Source organism: Tiliqua scincoides, chromosome 5 (assembly GCF_035046505.1).
Source record: "Tiliqua scincoides isolate rTilSci1 chromosome 5, rTilSci1.hap2, whole genome shotgun sequence".
Lineage (NCBI taxonomy): Eukaryota > Metazoa > Chordata > Lepidosauria > Squamata > Scincidae > Tiliqua > Tiliqua scincoides.
Window position 1 is genome coordinate 142,823,515 of NC_089825.1, and position 19,907 is coordinate 142,843,421.

A 19,907-nucleotide genomic window follows, 5' to 3' on the forward strand; every position below is an offset into this window, starting at 1 on the left:
AATTTCTGTTCCAGATTTTCTGGTCCAGTATGTTTTACTGTTCATTGCCTTTAGTTGGTCAATATATACCAGCAGGAAAACCCTGCACGGGGAGGGAAAAGATGAGCAGCCTCCCCAAGTCCATATTTGAAACAGGAGTGCCTGGTCATAGTTATGGCATCTACAATTCTGTTTATGCTCTGGCACATGCACTCCATGCCATAGATTCATCGAGGTCAAAACAGAAATTGATGGGAGATGGAGGTTCATGGGACTTCAGGGATGTTCATCCGTGGCAGGTAGAGTGGATTCTCCTATTAATTCAGTTTAATAAGAAACGTCATACAGGTCCAGCCTTGTTATACATGGATTTTTTATACACGGATTTGACTCAACACAAATGGCCACTGCAGATGAGAAGGAATGTGCTGATCCCTGGAGAAGGGGAAAAACGCATCCCTTTAAATTCAGTTTAAAATACTGACCAGTCCTTTATCAATAGCCTCCTTAATGAGAGAGAGAGAGAGAGAGAGAGAGAGAGAGAGAGAGAGAGAAAGAGAGAGAGAGAGAAAGAGAGAGAGAGAGGGCAGCTGGCTGACAATCCATCAATCCTTCTCTCTCCAGGCGACCCCTCCCTTCCCCCTCAGCATGTGAAAGAAAGGTAATCACTTTGCATTGGTGAAAGGAGGGACTGAGTGAAGCGCCTTTGTAAGCCCTTGCAGGACGACTGATTGATGGATTGTCTTCTTAGTGACTCTTATCTTACATCACAAAGGTCAGCAAGGTTGTTTTTAAATCACCAGAGCAAAGAAACTTGGTTTTTTGCATTGATTTGCTATAGTGTATTTTTTACCTTCTATGTGAGTGCTTGGAACAGAACCCACACAAATAATGAGGCTCAATCTGTAATTGGCAAGAGTACCTTGCCCTACTGCAGATATTACCAGCACCCTCTCTCTTTCCTGCTGGTTTCACATATGGGAAAAATGGAAGTGTTTTCTCAATCATTTAACTAAGACTGGCAAAATCATCTTAGGTTTTGTGCAGTCCCCTTTCGGGTGCAGTCCTAACCAACTTTCCAGGACCGAGATAAGGGCGACGCAGCTCCGAGGTAAGGGAACAAGTATTCCCTTACCTTGAGGATGCCTCCATGACTGGCCCCAACTGCAGCATATGCCCCACTAGCTCAGCCATGTCAGTGCTGGAAAGTTGGTTGGGATTTGGGCCTTAATTAGTCTTCTCTAATTAGTCAATTCTAAGAAGACTACAGGGTGGGCCATAATTTGGATGTAATTGGTGGGAGTTAGGGAGTGTGCTTATTAATGTCATCCAGGACGGGGTGCATTTCCCCCACAGTCCGATCACTGATTTTCAGGGCATTCTTATGCATGCCTACACGTACAGGAAAGTTAGACTGAGTTCAGATGGGGTTACTTCCAGGCAAATGTACCTCAAATTGCATCTAATAACTATAAACATTCCATCACTTTACAGAAGGTTTGTGATGGCTGCTGCCAGGGCCGCACACTTAAGACTAGTGCTGTGGCCCTGGGGATAGGGCCATTAACTTATGCGCGAATGTAACAAATCCAAGAGTTTCAGGGAAGTTGCACTAAGTTTTGACCACTGAAAGCAGCTCATTCACATTTTTCTCACTTCCAAGCTAGCTTCACTCCTTTCTGAAAAATGTTCACTTCAACAATAGTGTCGGGGAAGAAATATTCTTTGATGAAAACATGGATTTGGCAGCTCCATATGATATCATGAACACAGTCACATATCCCAATAAGTCCTTTCATAGAATCCGTGTTGGACGGATGGACCCCTGGGCTCCTGCAGGAAAAGAGTTCACCATCAACAGAAGTGCCATAGTGTGGAATCACAAGTACAACCAAGTGAGGATTTCTATTATCTTCCTGAATTGTAGAATCCAGAGCAGAAAAAGATCAGAGGAAGGGTGTGCTCTGACCCAGAACACTTCATTCTCGGTGCTATTGTTGTTTCAGGCCCTGTTGCACCATGGTATTTTGAGTGTCACAGAGACTCTTTCAATCCCTCTTAGAACCTCCGTGGGTAAATAGGTTGAACTCAACATGACAGAACACAGGAAGAAATGGCTGGTTTCAGGTTCTCAATGTGATGCTTTTCTACCTGTTGATAGACGCTTCCACAGTCCACATGTGTTGACAGTTGTCCTCCTGGACACAGCAGGATTGTTCGTCAGGGTGCCCAGGTGTGTTGCTATGACTGCGCTCAGTGCTCTGAAGATAGCATCTCGATCCAGACAGGTAAGTAAAAGAATACAAAGTGACATTAACTGCTGCTGCCTCCACGCCCCTGTTCCTCCCCCTCTTCACCCAGTTTTGCAACTAACCACCTCTCCCCACCCACCCTCCTATCCATCACCTGCCCCCACTGAACACCTTACTAGGTTCTGCAGGGTCTGTTTGGCTGAGCTGCAGCACTGCTGCCTCATGACGCAGCGCTCATAAAAATGGCCACCAATGGAGTGCTGCCTGCTCTGTTGGCCGCCATTTTCCAACAGTGGATGTGCCTTCCACCATTGTAAGTGGCTTCATGTGACAGCCCAATCCTGGTGATGAAAGGCTTGCTATAATCCATAGAGCAGAATATGACAATATTTAAATAACGGTATGTGGAACTGTAACTAAATAAAATCACAAACTGTATGCAAGTTCTCCTGTACTATATTTGCATGAATTTGCTTGTTATTTCCAGATGCAGAAGAATGCCACAAGTGCCCAGAAGATCACCACCCAAACAGGAAACAGGATCAGTGCATCCCTAAAAGAATAACTTACTTGTCGAGACAAGAGCCCTTGGGAATTACACTGATTTCCTTGGCTCTCTTCTTTTCTGCAGTCACTGGAATAGTGATGTGGGTCTTCATTCAACACCACGATACTCCCATAGCCAAGGCCAACAACTGGAGCATCACCTGTGCCCTCCTCTGCTCTCTGCTGCTTTGCTTCCTCTGCTCCTTTCTGTTCATTGGCCAGCCTGGGAGGGTGACCTGCCTTCTCCGTCAAACCCTGTTTGGCATCATCTTCTCCACTGCTGTTTCCTGTGTTTTGGCCAAAACCCTCACTGTGGTGGTGGCCTTCATGGCCACCAAGCCAGGAAACAGGATGAGGAAATGGGTCGGGAAAAGGCTGGCAGTGTTGGTCATCATACTCTCTTCTCTGACTCAGAGTGGCATCTGTGCAGTGTGGCTGACCATGTCTCCCCCCTTCCCAGAATCAGACATGCGTTCTCAGCCCACTCAGATCATAGTGCAATGCAACGAAGGTGCACCCACCATGTTCTACATTGTGCTTGGCTACATGGGCTTTCTGGCCATCATCAGCTTTGCCATGGCTTTCTTTGCCAGAAAACTGCCAGATACTTTCAATGAAGCCAAGCTGATCACCTTCAGCATGCTGGTGTTTTGCAGTGTCTGGGTATCATTTATCCCGGCCTACTTGAGCACCAAGGGAAAATATATGGTGGCCGTGGAGATCTTCTCCATCTTGGCCTCCAGTGCTGGATTGTTGGGTTGCATCTTCATCCCTAAAGTCTACATTATTGTACTGAGGCCTGAACTAAATACCAGGGAACAGCTAGTAAGGAAAAAGGATTTTGCTACCTGACTGAACTTCTCTTTCTTCTTACTTGTCTCATTATTTCCCCCCTCACTTTTATGGTTTGTCTTTTAAAAAAATTGTTAAGTCCAACTACTTTGATGTTTGTAAAACACTTTGGAACATGCATGCATTTAGTACATTAGAAAAGGTTCCTCATATGTCATTTTTTTGCCCAACTATTGTTCCAGCAGAGCCCTGCTCTTCACTTGATGAAAAAGAATGTGTATGCACACACAAGCAAACACACACACATACACACACACACACACACACACAGAGAGAGAGAGAGAGAGAGAGAGAGAGAGAGAGAGAGAGAGAGAGAGAGAGAGAGAGAGAGGTTGATTACCCCTTACATGGAATTCCAAAATCCAGAATGTTCCAAAAATCTGAGTCTTTCGCACACTGACAGGAACTTGGTGGGAACAGCACAAGACGTGCCGGGGCATAACCCAGCCAAGGAAGCCAAGCAGCACAGCACAAGTGGGGGGCTGCTACCAAGCAGAGGATCCTGGCCATGCTGCTGCAACCACTGGCATCCCATCCCTTTGCCACCAGGCTGCCTCCCTTTAGCCCTGTTTGGCTACAGTGCTCTTCAACCTGGTCAATGGACAGCCATTTCAGCCAATGGGAGTGAGCCTTCTGGGTGTGACAGGGCCAAACAGCTCCCTTTGCCTTCAGTGGCATCTCCTTTCGTTCAGTTTCACGCAGGGTTTTTGTGATGCACAGGCAGCTCTTTCACACTGCTAAAATGACACTGGAAGAATCATGATCCTGATATAAAGTCCATCTTTCTTTCAATTAAACGTGATTTAGAAGAGAATTTCCATTAAAAGATAATTTCAGTGTACGTAATTGTAATGAGCCTGGCATGTGTGTCTTGAATCAGTATTGCTGGGTAGGTACTAAAGGCCTGGGTGCCTCGAAAGAGGCCACTGCTGATCCCGGAGAGTGCCTTCGGGTGGTAATGGCAGGGGGACTTTCATGGGCCCAGCCGGGCAGGAGATGCTCCAGGGTGGGGAGTTTGCAAAGGGTCTCCTGAAATAAGGACAGGCAGCTGGTAGCTTCAAAATACAGCGACACAGAAATGTTTGCACTTCAACAGATTTGTTGGTCTTCAAGTGGTGTGTGTGTGTTATGAGATATAGGCTGCAATCCTGTTGACACTTACCTAAGAGAAAGCCTTGTTGACTATAATGGGACTTACCTCTGAGCTTCCTCAACCCCCTTTTCTGATGTTATTGAGAAAGCATTACTGACATTTGATGGAATTAAGCATGGAGTCAGGATGGGATAGCTTAAAAGAGGAGAAAAGACAGCAGCTGGCTCTCTCCTCCAGCATAGCACTGGAGGACTAAATGGGAATTTATATGTGATAGGAAGTAATGTCCACTGCAGGCCATGCTTGAAACGGATATATGCATTATTTAATAAACTGTGGCTCTACCATCCTATAAGGGCCTTGTCTTCTGTGATTTATTGGAGGTGTGCAGGCAATTCATAAAGTAAACCACAACTTGGTGGAAAAATGAAACCTTTCCCCATCTTTTGAAAACAAGTCTTGAGACTCTCAGTGTTTTGTGGAGAGTGTTAATGTCCCAGAACACACTCCAGCACTCTGTGTGGGTAGCAAGCTGGACAGCAGAATGTCAGAACATGGGATTCTGAAATAGCCAGCAATCTCCAGCAAAGAGCACCTCAATGAGATCAGGGTATGTAGAGAAAGTGAACTTGTTCATCTAATACATGGAGTAAGACTACATTTAAAAAACCCCACACTGCAGGTTCGTGCCTAAATACTACCAGCATGCCCTTGCATTTCTCTTTGCCATCAATGAGATCAACAAGAATGCCAAGCCGATGCCCAATGCCACGCTAGGACACCAGATGTTGGACAATTCTTTTAATGCAAGAAGAACCTCTTGGAACACCCTGGAACTCCTCTTCAGCAAAGTGAAACTTTCCAATTACAACTGTGTCAGGGGGAAGAAGTTAATGGCTGCGATTGGTGGGCTCACTTCTCAAAACTCCGTGCAGAAGGCCAACATCTTGAATGCCTACAAAATCCCACAGGTATGTGTCTTCATAGGCATGTTTCTTCACAGGTGTGCACTTTCAATGCAGAGAAGCGGAGATCTGCTTCCAGTACCCTACCTGTACCCCCTCCAAGTGTGGAAGTTGACAGGACTACTCAGCAGAAGCTGCTATCATTACAAATTCTGTGGGCTTCTTGGAATGACAGGGCCATGGCCTTATAATTCTAGTACGGTTTGCTTCACCTCATGTACAGAGCATGAGCCCACTGTACTTTAAGCCATGAGTCAGACATGAGTCCATGCAACTCCTCTCATAGTTGCTTAGCATTCACTCCATGGTATAATTTTATGTGTGTATCACTGCTCTCTGCTCCAATGGCAAGTTTTTGAAGGGTACATCTGTTGGAGTAGTGTTTTCTATGAATGTAAGAAGAAATACACTGTTTAATAACGAAGGAATACATTTCTCACTTTAAAAATATTTGTCTCCCCAAGCTGAGCTATGGCGCTTTTGACCCCATGTTGAGTGATAAAATTCAGTTCCCCCTTTTCACCCGGATGATTCCAAACAAAAGCCTTCAGTATGCTGGAATTGTTCAATTGCTTAATCATTTTGGATGGAATTGGATTGGCCTTTTCATACCAGATGACGACAATGGAGAAAATTTTCACCAAACACTGAGACTGAGGCTCCTCCAGAAAAATATTTGCTGCTGCACTGGTGCTCTGCACGCTTAGGATTGGGCCATCAGTTTAGTGGGAAGAGACCTCACATCTTAAGTATCTACAAAATTCCACAGGTACTTGCGATCATCCATAGCTTCAGGACGCACAGCCCACACTGTACCCAGTGCTGGGTTTGAGCAGGCTGGAGGTTTCCTCAGTGTAAGAGAATGTTTGTGGCACTAGGTTTGCAACACCCAGCACCAGCTGCTGCACTGGTGCTCTGCACGCTTAGGATTGGGGCCATCAGTTTAATGGGAAGAGACCTCTGGGGTTGGGAAGCACTTGCAAAGCAGGTGTTTTCCTCTTGCATATCTCCATCTCTGTTATAAATGAGCCATGAAAAGCAGGAGAACCACTGGCAGCAATGTGCACAGAAAGGTTTTAGCAAACACCCCCAACCCCTTCTTGTTGCTCTGCTCCTAAATCTCACCTGTATAAACTGCTTTTCGGGGGGGGGGGGGAGGAAGTAATTGAGGTTCTGACACTTGCATTTGCAGATAACTGAATTAGATCATTGGTAATCCTTTCCTGAGAACCATATCACAAAGCCCAGGCAGCCCAGTCCTAACCTGTGCTGGAGCAGACAGGCCAACTGGCCTGTGCTGTATCCAGTGCAGGTGAGGAGGTGGCTGTGGTGCAACTTGGAGAAAACAAATATCTATCCCCTTACCCCATGTCACGCACCAGCCACCCTTTACGGGGCTATTCTGATCTATGCCAGTGGAATCTGGCCAAGTTGATCACCTTCAGCATGTTGGTCTTTTGCAGTGTTTGGGTGTCCTTTGTCCCAGCATATTCTGAGCACCAGGGGGAAATATATGGTGGCAGTGGATATCTTTTCCATCTTGGCTTCCAGTGCTGGGCTACTAGGATGCATTTTTCTCCCCAAGTGTTATATTATTGTACTGAGACTTAACCTAAATACTAGAGAGCAGCTGGTAAGACACAAACATCTGCAGCACTAACTAATGTTCCCAGTTCGTCACACACCTCCCCCCTCTCCGTCTCTATGTAATCCTACGGATAAGTTGTGTCTTCATCATAGTTGGAAAATAATCTAGGATGTCATAAGCAGTCACCAGTCTGATCAGTGTTTTACACTGGCACCCCTGAAAGAAGCACACGAGACACAGGCTTGGAATGATTTAAACTTTATTAATAAACAACAAACCTGCAGCAGGGAGAAATTTATCTGAAGTCCCCCAGTTTGCTGGCATCTAATAGCTTGGGGGAAATGGCACTGGCCTTCTACCTTCCCCTGACCCCAATAGGATGTCACATCCTGGCTCAAGGTGTCACTCAATCGAGGACTGAGTTATCCTATCAAGGCCAACCCCAAAGGGTCAAGGCAGCCAGCCAGCACAGACCCACACCGGAAAACCTTGTGTAAGCCTTTGCTCGAACCACACCAGCCAGCCATCAACTGGGGCAAATGTTGTCAGAGCAGTTCTGGCTTACCCCTTGGCCTTGCTAACCTCAGCATGTACGCTGACCCCCACTCCTGGCTACCCAGCCAGCACGCCACCTGCCACATGGGGGGGGGGAGGTAACCTAGCGCTTAAGCCCCACCACCCCAAGTAAAAACCCAACAGGCTCCACAGACCCTGCTGCAGGTGAAACAGAAAAATATTGGCCCCAGTCATAGATAGATGTACCCTGTGAGAATATGATCTCAGGGTGGAAGATGCAGTTCCACCTTGTCTGGACATAACCCACCTCAGGTATGCATTGATCTTGTGCCTGGAGATGTCAACTTCAAGAGGGTTGACAGCCCCAAGCCAGACCCTTCTGGGAAGCTTGTCTGACCAGATTATGACAATTCCTGATAGCCAGCTGTGAGTCAGAGTAAGATCCCTACAGACCAGTAGCCTGAAGGAAAACGAGATCCTCTGGCGCAGGTCATTCTCACTAAAGTGTATTAACAGTACCTGAGCGGGCGTCCTGGAATCCAGAAAGTTCACACAGAAAAGGGAGTAGCTGGCCCCAGAGCATACATCTCTTGGAAGCCCACTACATCTCCGCCATGTCGCCCAAGTCGAGCTGGGTGCCAAATTCCAAGGCTGCTGCCCTCTTCCTCGCCCAAAATACAATGGAGTGTCCAATAAGAACATAATAATGATGCGGACACAGGTGGAGAACACTCAGCAACGACTTGAAAATACAGAAAGGAGTGTAAGTAACCTGAATCTGTAACCCAAGACCTGTAACAGTACACCTTAAGTGTCCATCACACTGGGCAAAAGAACTAGGATCTATCACACCAGTCCCTGACTAGGCCGCAGCCATGGCCCCCACATGGGACGCCCATCACACCGGGCACCCAAACACTCACTCAGTGGTACCTATCACACCAGGTACCGTTCAGCCACAGGCCAGGCCAGCACATAGCCTATTGGCCTAGTACTTACTTAGGTAGAACTTATAAGCGACCAACCTCCACTGGCCGATGCATTAATATCTACTGGTGAAAGACTAATACTGCTGCAACAGATGCTGCCCCAATTCTGAATGAATGCAGCCCACCCATGTAGGGTGCTGAATACCAACCAGCCACTGCAAGGCAAACACTGGTCAATGAAGGCCTACTTCACTTGCAGATGTAGCCCATACAGTGTGCTGAATGCTTGCCAGCCACTGCCAGGTAACCAGGGGCCAATGAAGTCCTCTTTCACTCACAAAAACCTATTCCTACAAAGAGTGCTAAATGCCCACCAGCTACTTCCTGGAAACCATTGGCAACTAAAGGACATCACTTGTAAGTATAGCCCCATATAGGGGAATGAAACTCTCTGGTTACCGCCAGGCAAACACGGAATGAAGACCTATTTTACTTGCAAATTTTGCCGCATCTAGGGTACTGAATGTCCGCCAGCCACTGCCTGGCAAACATTGGCCAATAAATACTATTTTCACTTGCAAACATAGCCCCATATAGGGTGCTGAATGCTCGCCGGCTACTGCCGGGCAACTATATGCTAGTAAATGCCTACTTCACTTACAAATGTAGTCCAATATAGGGTGCTGAATACTTGCTGCCTATTGCCAGGCAACTAGGGGCCAGTAAAGCCTACTTCACTTGCAAACATAGTCCCAAATAGGGTGCTGAAAGCTTGCTGGCTACTGCCTTGCAACCCTGGACCAATAAAGGCCTTCTTCATTTACAAATGTAGACCCATATAGGGTGCTGAATACTTGCTGGCTATTGCCAGGCAACTATGGGCAGTAAAGCCTACTTCACTTGCAAATAGGGTGCTGAAAGCTTGGTGGTTACTGCCATGCAAGCAAGGACTAATAAAGGCCTTCTTCATTTACAAATATAGACCAATATATGGTGCTGAATGCCCACCAGCTACTGCCAGGCAACCATTGGCCACTAAAGGGCCTACTTCCCTTGTAAATGTAGCCCCAGATAGGGTGCTGAATGCCCACCAGCTACTGCCGGACAAACATGGGCAAATAAATGCATCTGCAAATGTAGCCCCAGAGAGGGTTCTGAATGCTCGCTGGCTGCTGCCAGGCAAATATGGGCCGGTAAAGGCTTATTTCACTTGTTAATGTAGTCCCTTATACTTTGCTGAGTGCTTGCTGGCTACTTCAGTGAAAACATGGGCCAATAAAGTAATATTGAACCTACAAAGGAACTCCTATATAGGGTGCCAAATGCTTGCCAGCTATTGCCAGGCAACTATGGGCCAAATATAATAGTTTCCCACGATCTGATGTGCTACAATATCTGAGTAGATGTACAAAGTGGTAAACCCTGCTGTTATATCTGCGGTGAAATGTACTCTCTTGACGGGGTTGCCAGGGAACAGCCCTAATATATAGGCCAGCTCACCATTTGCTAGAAATGTGTAAGTAAAGGGGGTTTAAGCCTGACCTTCCTAGCCATGGTGTCATAGTGCAGAACCGTTTCCGGGGGGCCTCATGGGCCCACATGGTGTTGTTCATGTGATCCAGCAGCTCAGGTATGGATGCGTAATAGCCCCTTGGTAGAAAAATCACCCACTTCCTCACCCCATTAGAAATTTCAAATGTTGCATCCTGTGTTTGTATTCCAGCTGTGCGGGTACTGTATCTCTGCTAATCCAACTTCCCAGTCCCCCGGCAGTTCCAGGGGTTGTGCCAGCTGTGTGGTGAAAGATGCACTGGTGTTCTGAGGAAATACCTTAGAGCATGCATTGCTAGGTAGAGTGATATAAAATCCATTTCCCCCCATTTTCTCACCTATGCAGGTTCACGCAGATCTGCACCCGCAACCAAATTGTTGAATTTGACAGGCCAGCCTAACCATTTCACCAAGTGTTGCTTTTTGTTACCCTGCCCCTTCGTAGCTAGAACTTTTTCAATCCTGTAAACCTGGTCCTTGTTCTTCACCTTTTGTAATTCTTCAGGGTAGAATGTCCCAACAATTGGGTCCCCTGCATAATCTTTTAACCTGAATACAGGCCTTTTTGCTTTGTGGTGGGTTTGGTCAACTATGAAAACCTTTGTGGTAAAACTCTGTTCATAACCTTTTTCGAAAACCCCCTTGAGCTTGGAGACTCGTACGTGATCTCCTTTTCTGAACAAGGGAGCTGCTTTTTTTTCTGTGTACCCTGTCTCCATAAACTGTTCTCCAGACAGATAGTGTGTTGGATTTGTTAACATTCACAGGCCGTGTCTTGATTGTTCTGTGGAAAGAATGGTTATAACACCTTATAAGCTGTGGAAGCACTTCAATATATCTGAATGTGTTCGTAGCTGTAAAAAATCTCCACATTCTTGTTTTCAGAGTCCTGTTAAAATGCTCCACAACTGCGGCTTTGACTTCATTGTTGGTAACAAAGTGGTGGACGTTGTGCTTTTTTAGTAGCTCCCTTACAGGCTTGTTCAGGAACTCTTTGCCAGAATCAGTCTGTAACTTGCGAGGTATTCTTCCCTGTTTGAAGATATGTTGAAAAGCCCCAGAAACCTGCCTTCCTGTTTTATCTTCTAGGCTCCTAGCCCATGCATATTTAGACAGTATGTCCACCACCGTTAAGATATACTTGTGACCATTGTTGTACTTAGAAAACTGCTGCATGTCCACTAAATCTGCCTGCCATTGAGCATCCACTCCCGAGACAATAGTTTTGTTTCTTTTAAAATGGACTCATGCCTATTTGTGCAGTGTGTAAGCATTGTGTTCTGAAAGCCATGTGCTAACTTGTTTTCTGGTCAGTGATTTACTTTGCTTTTTATCCTCCTGGTAGAGTAGGTTCACCCCTCCGTAGCTCCTGACTGACCCTGGTGAATAATATATGTTCTTTAAAATTTGATCTGCCGTGTTGTTGACTGGCACACATATGGACACAAGTGTCTGTTGTAAAACATTTTTATTTACAGGTGATTCTTCTCCTTTTGCCACAACAAGTCATTCAAGGAACAGGCCTTTGCAGGGTTGTCCTAGAAGCTCCCCAATAGACAGATTTTGAACACTTCTAACCAGCTCATCTGTCTAGACAAAGAAAAATGTTCTCAACACACAGTATACACGATGGAATAGCAGGCCCCAATACATTGCCCCAAACTTCTACCTCCATATATTTACTGGTGAAATGAGGCGACCGGGCCCTGCATCCCCCTCTAATTCTCGGCTTCCAGCCGCTGTGTGGTCCCCAACAAGTGGGAGGATGCTTGCTTCTTCTTCTCCTTCCAGTTCTAAAGCACGACTCCAGTATGTCACCCATTCTGGCGCTGTCATCCTGCGCTCCATTTCCTCCAACCTCTGCTTATAAAAATGTATAGTTAAACCATAAGCACAAATATTCACAAACCCCCCCCCCCGGTTATAAGCACACTTCCCACCACCCTTCTATGTCATAAGCACTTATTGTAAAGCGTGTATATTTACCATTGGTTTTGGCCAAAAGGGTCCTGCACCCGTCTCTAATTCTTGGGGAGCCACACTAAGGGGATCAACAATTGTCTCATCTTTCAGTTCTAAAGCACAATTCCAACATGTCACCCATTCTGGTGCTGTTGAACTTTGCTCCATGTCCACTGGCTTCTGGTTTTAAAAATTGATTGTCGTCCCAAAACACTGACTGTCTGGCAAGTCAAGTTCCATGGGTCTCTCCAATCCAAAACACTCTGGCAAGTCAAGTTCCATGGGTCTCTTGCTTCTTCATTGGCCTTGGTTTCTCTGTCATGGCCATCATTGCCATTTGGGCATGAAGGGTTACCAATGCTGGTGTCTTCATGGGAACCCATCAACATCTTCACAACCTAAAAAGCTAAAAAACATTTAAACACCTTGTCACCTAGGCCCAGCCCAGGTGGCTTGGAATCAACCTGGAGCAGGGTCCTCCTCAGGGGTAAGGGCCTCCTCTGGAGTAAAACAGGACTACTATCAGGACTGGGACCCCAGCCAAGTCCCTTCCCAGGGAGCAGGCCCTGTTGCCTCCTGGGAGCAGTCAGCAGGCACGTGGGTGGAAAGGGCGGGGCTGGAGCAGAACAAGGGGAGCTTCATAAGGAGGCTGGGAGGCGAAGGGAGAGGTCGCTCCTCTCCAGTCGGGAGAGGGATCCCAGAGAAGGCGAAAGGGGGTAGCCACCCCGGCCTCATCCAGACAACTGGGGCTCCTCAGGGAACTCGGCAGACCTCAGCCCTGGAGAGAAGGGCCAGGGGCTGGGAGCCTCCAGACCCTAGTCATGCCTGGGGTCCTGGGGTAGAAATCAGAGAGGCGAGTCTACAACAGCCAGGACCCCCTCTCAACAAACCCCATTGGAGGCCAGGGATTCGAGGGGCAAGACCGGAGGTACAAGGGGCCCTCCTGAGGACAGCTGAGCAGACCCCCAGCCAAGGTACTGCAGTTCTCGGGAACCCATACCCCTGGCCGACAGACAGCAGCGGGAGAGCCAGGCCTGAAGCCCCAAGGGGTCAGGCCGACGTGGGGAACGGGCCGGGTATGCGCCGACGCCACCAGTCTATGTAAAACAAAGGGGCCTGTGACGTAACAGGCCCCATGAGTGTGAAGAACTTAACACGAGTAAACCGGCTGTATAAATCCACTATATCTGCCTCACGGTCTTCTTTTCGCCGACGACCGACGCGCATCGTCCGGGTAAGCCCCCCGTGCTTGGGCACACCCAAAGGGGCGGGGTCTCTGCCAGCCATGGACGTCACACACCTGTGAAGGAAACTGCCCAGGAGAAAACTGAGTTTCAAGATGATACAGCTGCCTGTACGAGGCAATCATGTATCATAGTTCACTATATCCTGGATCTACCAGGAGTCGATAATAAGCAGCACAGTATTTGCTAACAGGGCCAGAGGCTGACAGATAGTCATGTTTTCTCTATTTTCTACCACTCCATGAAAGCCAATGTGGAATATGGAGAGACCTTAGGCAAGGAATGTGGGATTCAGCAGGGGCCTGGATAATGGCAAAATTGGATTAAATGCCACTTAAGGAGTTTGAGTGTGGAAAAAATTAAATGAATGTGTTGGTTGTGTTGTCTGGTTTTGGCCAAGGCTGCCAGGGCAGTTTACATGGGCTGCACTGGGTGCTTTGTATCCCTAATTCACTCAGCAGAAAAAAGCAGCAGCCAATGGGTACTGTAGTGCCAGACAGCATCAAAAAGATGAATATCTACACAATCAAAATGGCTTTCATTTAAAAAAAAATCCAATTGGAATCAGTGGCATCACTAAGGTTTGTGTTACCTGGTGCGGGATGGCAGCGTGTCATCCCCCCATGCAGTGGGCGGGGCAACACCCCCAGTGGTGGGCGTGGTGATGTACCATCACTCCTGGTTTTTTGGCTGTACCTTTAGATAGAACAAAGATAGAACGCATTCTGCAAGAAATTACACATTGATTGATATACTATGATGGTATTATTCCTCCAAACTGCGATTTTAGTCACTAGTGGTGTCACACCCCCACACCCCCGGGTGTCAATTTACTAATACCTTATTACAGCAGTTCTCAAATGTTTAGCACAGGGACCCACTTGTTAGAATGACAATCTGTCCCAAGGCCCAGCAGAAGTGATGTCATGGTGGAAGTGACATCATCAGGCAAATTAAAATAAATAACTACAAATAATTAAAGTAAAACAAATGATTAAATAAGCAAGAGCCAGCCTCATCAGCTGAAGCCTCTGGTTTTTTGGATCCTTTTCAGTGGAGAGGGGAAGCTGCCTTCTGGAGCACTTGTTTAGCTCCTGGTGCATAGGCTCAGGACCATTCTGGTAGCCTTGCACTCTCCTTCACCCGATCTTCCATACCAGCCAAGGCATGTTTGCTTACTTGTGAGTAAACGCGACAGTGAGGCTTAGTTTTGCTTTCCATAGGGCTCAATACATTCATCTGCTTGGAGGGAAGGACGTCCTTTTCAGGTATTTTTGGGGGCTGCATTCATTGAATCAGGACTGTTCTGGTGTCCTTGGATTCCTCTCAGCCTGCCCTTTCCAACGGACTAAGACAGGTTTGCATACTCACGAGTAAACATGCGATGCAACTCACTTTCCATAGAGATCCATGCATTTTTTGTTATCTGGTTTATTGGTCATAACTTTTGATAGAAAGGAGATATTTCACTCTGGTTTATTGCATTGCATTCTGCTCAAAATTCCACATCCAATGGTATATAATATGTTGGGGTTACTCCTAACCACCGCAATTTTAGTGTATCACCCCCCCGTGCACATCACCCGGTGCGACCCGCACCGCCTGCACCCCCTAGCAACACCACTTATTGGAATTGCTAATTTCTACTCTACAGTGGTAAGTTGAAAATAATTCAGCACAGGTCCAGTGTCATCCCTTCCCCAGACCTCGACTGTGGCCCTGAGAGTCACTGTTTTCCAACTAAGGAATTAAAAAGAAAAAATTGAGAAACTGCTGAATTAGAATTTGTCAGGAATTTTGACCACAGTGGATTTGGTTTGAAGAAAGGTGAAGCTTTTCTGTCTCATTTCATTGTGAAATAACTTACAGTCCCATTCTATCTATGTTCCCATTCCACTGATGCAGCTGCACCATCAAAGTACCTACTACATCCTGTGGGGGGGGGGGGTAAATAATCCTGGAGGTCTCCTCTAGGAAAGGGAACATTCGTTTTCTTGCATGGGGGTAAGCCTTTGCAAACATTATGGGTCTACTCTGACCTATCAAGTTTGCTCACTCAAGTGTAAGTGGACCTGAAAAAGTGGATTGAGGCCAGAAAGGGGGATAGGATAAAATGGGGCTACTGTCATCAGTACTGCCTTTCCTGTTCTCAAAAAACACATTTGGGCTTGAAGCGTTGCCAGTGCTGGTATCATCATGGGAGTTCATCAGCATCTTCTCAACCTAAAAAGCTGCACATTTAAATGCCCATGAAGGAAACTAAGTTCCAAGACAATACAGCTGTCTGCAAGAGACAATAAAATATCGTAGCTCACTATCCTCTTTCCTGGAGCTATCAGGATAATAAGCAGTACAGCGTTTGCTAACAGGGCCAGAGGCTGACAGACACAGTCATGTTTTCTGTAGCATTTTCTACCACTCCATGAAAGCCAATGTGAAATATAGAGAGACCTCATGCAAGGAACTTGGAGTTCAGCAGGGGCCTGGATAATGGCAAAATTGGAATAAATACCACTTAAGGAGTTTGAGTGTGGAAAAAAATAAATGGCTTTGTTGGTTGTGTTGTCTGGTTTTGGCCAAGGCTGCTAGGGCAGTTTACACGGACTGCACTAGGTGTGTTGTATCCCTAATTCACTCGGCAGAAAAAAGCAGCAGCCAGTGGGTATGTAGTGCCAGACTGCATCAAAAAGGTGAATAACTGCACAATCAAAATGACTTTCATTAAAAAATATCCAATTGAACTTGCTCATTTCTACTCTACTGTGGTAAGTTGAAAATAATTCAGCACAGGTCCAGTGTCATCACTTCCACTGACCTCAGCCGTGGACCTGAGAGCTACTATTTTCCAACAAAGGAATTACAAAGAAAAAATTGAGAAACTGCTGAGTTTGAATTTGTCAGGAAATTTGACTATGTTGGATTGATTTGAAGAAAGGTGAAGCTTTTGTGTCTCATTTCATTGTGAAATAACTTACAGTCCAATCCTATCTACATTCCCACCCCACTACTCCAGCTGCACCACCAAAGCACCTATTGCATCTGGTGGAGGGGAGGGATAATCCTGGAGATCTCCTCTACGTAAGGGACCATTTGTTCCCTTGCCTGGTAAGCCTCTGCTAACATTATGGGTCTCCTCTGACCTGTTCCATCAATTTTGCTTGCTCAAGCCTGAGTGGACCTGGAAAAGTGGATTGAGGCCAGAAAGGGGGATAGGATATCAGTGGTGCTATTGTAATCAACACTGCCCCTTTCCTGGTCTCAAAAAACATACCCCCTGACTCTGTCTCCACCTTGTTCCTCCCACTCTCTGTTCTGCCCACCCCAGCCCACTCCCAGTACCAATGTATTGGTGCCAGGGCTGTTCAGGAGGCCACTACCATGTAGCTGTGGTCACTTACTACTTGTGGCAGTGGCCTGGCTGTGCTAAATGGTGGATCGTGCTATGTGACATTTCAGGCTGAATCTAATTTCACATTACCACGCATTCCCCAAATAAAGACAGCTGAAATCAGGTATGGAATTAAAATGGGCCACTTTATTGAATACAAAATATTGCAACAGGGCAAAAAACCCGTCCCTAAACGGGGGAAATGGCCCTAGCCGTCTTGGTTCCCCGGTCTCATAGTGCATCCACCCGACTCCAGGCGTAACTCAAATGTTATGAAGCCCGCCTCTCAATGTTGCCCGAAGAGGGTAAGTCAGCAGAACTGCTATGCCTTGCAGGTCACCCCTGCAAGGCCCACCAGTTTGGGCAAGGGGCTTGCCAGCCGGCCTCCTCGAGCCGGTCAGGCATCATGGGAGCAGTTCTGGTTCACCCCTCATCCTTGCTGACTTAGACTGGACACCCAGAATGTCTTCTGCCTGCCCACCCTGCACTTCTAACGCCAGTGACCAGGACGTTAAATACCTATATCAAGACCCAAAACCCACTCCACAGTCAGTCTGGGGTAGGCAAAATAACCACCATCACAAACCAATTTAGATGGTGATTAAGAATTATGACCAGGCCCTCGCAGAGCAACCAGCTAGTCCCAAGCCCATTGCTGAATTACCAGTGAACAGCCAGAAAAGAAGCGGAGTGCAAAAGGCAATGGGGTGGGAGGGACAGACAAACAAAATGGGCAGGGGGCAGATGGCAGCCACTCATGGTGCTCATGAATCCCTGAAAGTGTAGCAGGGAGTGGGATGGGACAGGCAGAGTTCTGCTCCACTGGGTCCAGAACTCTGCGTCAGGCCTCCTGGGGCATTTCAACTCTGTGCTGGCCGTTTCTCCGGTGCAGACTTGAGTAGCCCCATTCTGGGACCTGCTCTCCTACCTGGGGGAAGGGAATGAGTATCCCCTTCCCTCAAGGAGCCACCAGCAGCTGCCTGGTGCACTCACGATGCAGCGGTCACCATTTTAGTGCTGCTGCTCCTCAGGGTGCTGGACTCTGGATTGGACGGTTAAACTCCTCCACCTGTTGATCACCATCCATGCACCCATCAGCAAACACTGGGTCCTACATGTGTTGGGCTGTTGACACAAACTCACACACACATGTGCACAGCTCCTTCAGCCTTACAGGCATCTGAAAAAGTTTCTTAATGCGATCATCTGCCTGGCAATTATCTAAATCATTGCCTTCCATTAGAGAAGTCCCAGGGATAATCTGAAGCCACCTTCAAAACTCATAACAACAACAGCTGACTCCACTCGGGAGCTGAGGATAAAATATGCACTTCAGCTTTGGAAAAGCCAGCTACACCACGTAGCTCTGGGATATTCTGTGTAGACAGCTGTGTTATCTACTGCTTGACTATGAAGATTTCAAGGGAGGGACTTGGCAGTGGGGATTCGCTCAGCCCCTCCACGGTCATTTCTGCTCGTGACTAATGATTGTGTTCATACTGCCCAGTGTGTGGAAGTCACTGGAAATTGGTTGAATGCTGTGGGGCTGAGGTTCAGACATGCTGCTGTTCAGACGGTCAACAGTGCTGCTGCTACTGCTGCAGCTGCCTTACATTGTCAGCAACAACTGCCACTACAGGGGGGTGGGTTCACAGAAGATCAGCTATCGGTCTCCAGATGTAACTATTGGTGTCTTTTCCTCTTTCATACTTGTTGACAAGAAAGATCTCTCTTTTAAAGAAGCTCCAGATGTGTCTTCCCTGGAAGGAAAGTAAGTTGGGTTGTGGTTTGGATTTAAACTCAGTGTTGGAAACATACGTAGAAAAATTACTCGGGATTACATACTTTGGGACTGGTGGCAATAGGAGCAGTAGTGGTGGCATGAAGTTCAAGTTCACATATGCAAAAAGACCCCAGCAACTAGAGAACTGGAAGGTCAAGATGGACACAAAATAAATATTGCTATTGTTATTATTGTTATTGTTATTATTAACACTAGGCTAGAACTCTTTCGATGTGCCCTGATCATTATCCTTGTGCAGAGAAGCTTGTTTGTAAGAAGGAACAGAACTTTTGGTTATGTGAGCTGCAGCCGGTGCTCTAAAGTGGTTTTGCTAGTGGGTGTGCTTTTAAAGACATGTGGAACATGACCACACATGGAGGAAAGCTAATAGGCCTGCAGGTTTGATTATGGTGGTCAATGGCACAAGTTTGTGGACTGACACACAAAAACTATGGGACACAATGCTGACTATGTAACAATGCATCGCATTTATTGTGGGGATAATAATGCAGTAGCAGAAATGTGGAGTCAAAATACAAAGCAATAGAGTGTATCGGATATTTTCAATCTTTTTCAGCTCATGGCATACTGACAGGGGTGTAAAATTGTAAAGACTCACCATGGGTTCCTGAACAAGGCACACCCAGCTGCCAGTCAGAGTGCTCACATCACCCAATGGCCTAATAAATGACCCTCCCAAACATCCACGGCACACATGCAGACCGTGCATGGCACACCAATGTGCCACTCACAGGGGTTGAAAATCACTGCAGTGTATTCACTACTCACTCATGCAACTCGGCAAAATCATAAACAGTTGCTAGGGCTGCAATCCCATAAACACTGACCACGTGTTCATATCATTTGTTGAATGCTTGGGGCTGATCTCAGGCCTCCCCCTTAAATGATTCCAACCTAGACAAGAGTCCTGGACTCAGACATGTCAAGGAGAACATGATGGAGGTGCTAATTGTGTCATCAACTTGGCTGCAAATGTGCGAAGAAGCTAGAGAGGCTTAGTGAGTCACTGGCCAGGCTTGCCGAAGGTGCTCTATCTATATCTGCTACAGGAGTTTGAAGAGTTGCAGGAATCATGAGGCTAATTTGCCAAGACTACTGGCCCAGTGTGATCCGCGCCTTGTGCTGACTGCACAAATGGCTGGAGGCCCCTGAACGTGGAAGGAGTGCAGATCCCATTCCAGAGCAGGTGGGTCAGGAGAGTAGGTGCTCTGAGGAAGGATCAGGCTGGGAGGCATGTT

At 46.9% G+C, this 19,907-nt stretch overlaps 1 protein-coding gene across 1 annotated transcript; it reads left to right on the forward strand.

The window, feature by feature from the left end:
* Window positions 1–1,715: 1,715 nt before the first annotated feature.
* LOC136654024 (vomeronasal type-2 receptor 26-like) lies at window positions 1,716–3,629 on the forward strand. Its single transcript, XM_066630886.1, has 2 exons — window positions 1,716–1,874; window positions 2,784–3,629. The coding sequence occupies exons 1-2, from the start codon at window positions 1,716–1,718 to the stop codon at window positions 3,627–3,629; spliced, it is 1,005 nt and encodes a 334-aa protein (XP_066486983.1).
* Window positions 3,630–19,907: the final 16,278 nt, after the last annotated feature.

Excerpts from the sequence above, each read along its gene's own strand:
- LOC136654024 (XM_066630886.1), top strand. The coding sequence starts at position 1,716 with ATGGATTTGGCAGCTCCATATGATATCATGAACACAGTCACATATCCC. Across the intron at positions 1,875-2,783 it reads GGAATCACAAGTACAACCAA|CCTAAAAGAATAACTTACTT; the intron begins GTGAGGATTTCT and ends GATCAGTGCATC.